Raw genomic sequence first — 4750 nt, 5'->3', positions numbered from 1 at the left:
AGTTAATGAATAAATAAAAATGATTTCATTTTTGATAATTGAATTTATAATTAAAAATACGAAAAAAACAAACATTTTTTTCATTGATTTATTGATCGATAATTTACCGATCAATTATTTAAATTTTTTGAATTTATAAATTCTAGCGCCATCTATGTAACTGTTTTGAGTAACGCTAGAATTAAATAAATCGCAATAATAGAGTTGATCAACTGTTTCGAGTAATTTTAGAATATCTAGACACGCGTCGCTACTGCGAGTCTCACTCATTGTTTTGTTGTGATTCTTTGCCGCCTGAGCTTCAGTTTTCTGAGAAAGAGATACAGATCACATTGTTAGTGGCAAAATAAAAATTTTCGTATTATTTAGTCGCTGCTCAAGCGTGGATTTTTCTATCGACAACGTATATTGTTCGTGAAAATACATTATAAAAATATAGTGTAATATTATCTTTGTGTAAAAACCGAGAAGGTGATGGATCATAAATGAGATTGTTATTAAATCAAAATTGTCTGTTCCATTGTCAACATTAAAGTGATATTTGTGTATAAATTGTGTGTTAAGTTTGTAACAATGGATGAGTTTGTTAAACAACTTTTAAAAAAGTGGAATCTAGAAAATTTAATTGATCATTTCAACAGTAAGTAAAAAAACCTATTTCAACAATAGTATTCTTTATTCAAATTTAAAATATGAAAAATTGATTTATTTATAATAATTAGTGTTCAGAGGAATTAATAGTTTCACTCAAAAATTTTTTAGGTTAAACTCAATTCTCTATATAATTTATATTCATTCTCAAATTTTGTTACTTTTACAGTCAATATAGTTGATAAAGAAGTTTTTACTAATTTAACTGATGCCCTTATTGTTGAACTCATTCCACAAATTGGATTAAGATATAAATTCTTAAAAGAATATAACAATTTTATGTCGAAATATAATAAATCGTGTTTTATTATTAATAACGAAAGTATTCATATAATTGAAAACAATAATAATGTAAATCATGATGATAGTTTAGAAGAGTCAAATCTTTTGCTTGAATCAACTATCAGCGGTCTTAATGAAGTTTTTATTTCAAATCTCAATTCTATTTCTAATGAAAAAACAATCTCTCCAATTCCAAAAAAAAAAACTGCACCAACTTCAAATCTTCCAACATCGAAAATTCCTATTATGCCTCTGTCTTCAACATCATCCAGTAAGATTTCCAGTTCTTCCTTTCAAATGTATTTATTTACTTTTTTCTGTGTCAATGAATATTTAGGAAACTCTCAAAATGAAATTAAACCTATATTAAAATGTTTTCGTGGAAGGCTTATTCTAGCAGAATTTAATCTTAAGAACACAATAAACCGACGGTTACTCACTAGTGTAATCATTGAATCAGAATTAGAAAACAGTAAAAAATTCAAGTACGTAGCTATTGATGGAATATTTTAAATTATGTTTTGGGAAGTTGAAAATTAACTTTCTTTATAATTGTTTTCAATTAGGATTACAGCTGAGAGATTTAAAAAGTTGACAAAAGATCTAGTAGAATTATTTCCTGATGAAGAAGAAGACTTATATTATACACCCTGGACAAAAGGCACAAATGGTCCTATTGGTGCTAGAGGACTTCTGTATGATAAATATATCAATCTGAGAAGAACTTTATTTGAATTAGAAATCCTTACTTCTGATTCTAATATAGATCAACGTAAATATTTTTTAAATTCGAATAACTTACACTATTCAATATTTTTGTTTTTTAAAAATGATGAAATTAGCTTTTTTTTAATTTTATTCATTCAATAATTGTTTACTATTCTAATATCTCTATTGATTATTTTTTTAAATTATAGATGAAATAAGCAATACAAACGATATTTTACCGTTGAGTGATTCATTATTATGGCTTAAAAATCATATAGAACCATTTAGTGAAGTGCTTTTAAAATGGCAAGAAAGTTTTAAAGAAAGATTGGCTTATCATACAGAACGAATTGATATGTATTTTAATACATTCAATGTATTGAAGACACCATCTGCTTATTTATTGGTAAATTTCATAGTTAATTCCTCTGAATAAAAGTATTATAATATATTGATGCATGTATTAAATACAAAGGTTTGCAAATGAAATTTTCTGTTACAGTTTGAATCAGATTTTAAACAAATTCATAAAGAGGCAGTTGATAAATTAATTCTAAAATGGCCATCGGTTGCAAAAAAAATTATTAATATTAGTAAGAAACGAAAAGATTATCAAGTATCGCAATACCTCAAGACTAATAATATATTATTGGCGAACGATTCAGGTAACTTCATTTGTCTTAACGACTTAAATATTAACGTTAATTGTAATTTTCATGACTATATTTTCTATAAAGATCTTGGTAATATTGAGATTATTGCCCTTGAATTACTTCCATTACTATTGGGTACAATAAACAAGAAATCTAAAAAATCAGGAAAACATTGGAGACCAAATATAACTGACATTAAGCAATCATTTCTTTTTCATGCAGAGGTAAATAAATTTTTATGAATTTCAACTCCTTCAAAAACGAAGTGTTTCAGAATTTTTTGAATTAAAAAATATTACAATCTCTGTTGTAATTTTTTTTAACATTGCAATTCAAGTTTCAGTTTCAATTTTATTGTTTTTTTTTCTACAGACTATTGATGAACTACAACCATATATAGAAAGCAAAATTAGGATTTACAAGCAGCATAAATTGACTCTTCAGCCTTTTGTAGTCATCATTGGACTATTAGATAACATCGAAAGTTCGTTTGTAGTAATAAATGATCAGCGATATGTTTTACCTACCCCCTTAAAAGCAATAGACACATGTTTTAAAATCATACACGCATTGAATGCAACTTACTCAGTAGAGTGTGAACACGTTTGGGAATTTCTAGAAAAATACATTTATGAAGTTACAAAAAAAACTTCATCATTTACATGTGTCAATCGTCTTATAAGTGATTTAAATAGATATAAAAATTAAATGTTAAAAGACTATAAATTATAATTTATCACATTCATTTTTACATATTCAAAATGAATATGACATTTGATGATTTTTCTATTAATTTAGAAACATTTTTGGGTAAATTCTGGTTATCATTGTATAACAACTCAATGATACCACGAAACTGTGTTCAGTTCATCGTTGAAGAATTGACAAAATTTATTAGAAAACTTTACGTTCCATATATAATAAAACAAATTCAATATTATTTAATAAATAAATGTGAACAAGTTGTCATTAATGATATTCCACGTATACTTAATTCTGCTATTAGTTGTTTTGAAATATTTTCAACTGAGCATAGAAGATTAAAATATTTTTATGACAAAGGATTTCTTGTATTACCTATTCAATATAAAATTGGTTCAAGAATTGTAGAATCTAAACGCAATGGAATTATTGTTTCAGAACCAAAGGATGTGTTTGGACAATATATTCCTTTAAAAAATACATTAAAATCGATTTTTAGTATACCTGAACTATACGATAAAACTAAAAAGTACGTTGAGCATTTGAAAAATGAACCAGAAATTTTATCTAATTTTATACAAGGTGATCTTTGGCGTTCTAAGACTAAAAATCATGGAACTAAATTCTTTTTACCACTTTTTATTTTTTTCGATGATTTGGAGGTCGGTAATGCTTTAGGAAGTCATGCAGGAAACAACAAATTAGGTGTTGTATATATGTCTATTCCATGTCTTCCAAAGCAGTATGCTTCACGATTAAGTAGTATTTTTCTTGTTTGTTTATTCTATTCTAATGACCGAAAAGAATTTGGCAATAGAGCAATATTTGCAAAATTAATTGAAGAATTAAATGATCTGAAAAAAAATGGTATAACAATATCTATTAAAAATGAAAATATTAAGATATATTTTGAATGTGGAGCTATTATTGGTGACAACTTGGGATTGCATTCAATATTCGGTTTTGTAGAATGCTTCAGTGCAAACTATTGCTGTAGAATATGCGAAATTCCTTATCTTGAAATGAATAATCAAACTACTGAAAATGTAAGGATTTTGCGTAGTCCAGAAAAATATGAAAAGAGTCTAAAAATAAACAATTATTCACTGACAGGTATTAAAGAAAAATGTATTTTTAATGAAATAGATGATTTCCATGTTTGCATAAATCAGACTGTTGATATTATGCACGATGTGTTGGAAGGCACTGCAAATTATACAATGGTCATTGTTTTAAATCACTTAATTTTTGTTGAGAATCGATTTTCTTTAGACACTCTAAATTCTAGAATCGATACATTCAATTATGGTAAACTAGAACTTTCAAATATGCCTCCATTTATATCAGCCGATCATATACAAATTAAAATGTCTGCTGCAGAAATGCTCTTTTTTGTACGTTATTTTGGATTAATGGTTGGTGAATTTGTAGAAGAGGATAACTGTGTTTGGCAATTATATCTGAAATTAAGACAAATAGTTGATATAATAACATCACCTAGAGTGTTGAGAAGTCATGTTGTATTGTTTAAAACATTGATTGAAGAGTTTTTAAGTTTGTATTTAAAATTTGCTTCTCATCTACAATTTAAATTTCATATAAAACTTCACTATCCTGCAATTATGTTGAAATGTGGACCACTAATGCATTTATGGTCTATGAGATTTGAGTCTAAAAATCATGAATTAAAATCTACCGCAAATATATCCGGATCAATGAAAAATATATTATTAACTTTGACTTTAAGGCATCAA

At 26.4% G+C, this 4750-nt stretch overlaps 1 protein-coding gene across 2 annotated transcripts; it reads left to right on the top strand.

Moving 5' to 3' along the window:
• Window positions 1–216: 216 nt before the first annotated feature.
• On the top strand, window positions 217–4354 carry LOC118067949 (uncharacterized). Of its 2 annotated transcripts, none has more exons than XM_035084983.1 (7): window positions 217–640; window positions 1271–1418; window positions 1500–1705; window positions 1851–2047; window positions 2144–2306; window positions 2379–2518; window positions 2667–4354. In XM_035084983.1, exons 1-7 carry the CDS (start codon window positions 574–576, stop codon window positions 3000–3002), a joined length of 1257 nt encoding a protein of 418 aa, XP_034940874.1. In that variant the 5' UTR covers window positions 217–573; the 3' UTR covers window positions 3003–4354. The 2 variants fall into 2 exon arrangements, with proteins under 2 accessions (XP_034940874.1, XP_034940873.1); XM_035084982.1 differs by lacking the exon at window positions 217–640 and adding an exon at window positions 918–1204.
• The last annotated feature ends 396 nt before the right edge of the window (window positions 4355–4750 follow it).

The sequence above is a fragment of the Chelonus insularis genome, unplaced genomic scaffold, assembly GCF_013357705.1.
Source record: "Chelonus insularis isolate UGA/USDA-ARS -01 unplaced genomic scaffold, ASM1335770v1 contig_398_pilon, whole genome shotgun sequence".
In the NCBI taxonomy this organism is placed as follows: domain Eukaryota; kingdom Metazoa; phylum Arthropoda; class Insecta; order Hymenoptera; family Braconidae; genus Chelonus; species Chelonus insularis.
The sequence above is the reverse complement of the archived record's forward strand: the minus strand, read 5'-3'. Positions and strand labels throughout refer to the sequence as shown.

Coding starts and splice junctions, on each gene's coding strand:
- LOC118067949 (XM_035084982.1), top strand. CDS start 931: ATGTCGAAATATAATAAATCGTGTTTTATTATTAATAACGAAAGTATT. Junction 1,205..1,270: donor TCTGTCTTCAACATCATCCA/GTAAGATTTCCA, acceptor ATGAATATTTAG/GAAACTCTCAAAATGAAATT. Junction 1,706..1,850: donor TGATTCTAATATAGATCAAC/GTAAATATTTTT, acceptor TTTAAATTATAG/ATGAAATAAGCAATACAAAC.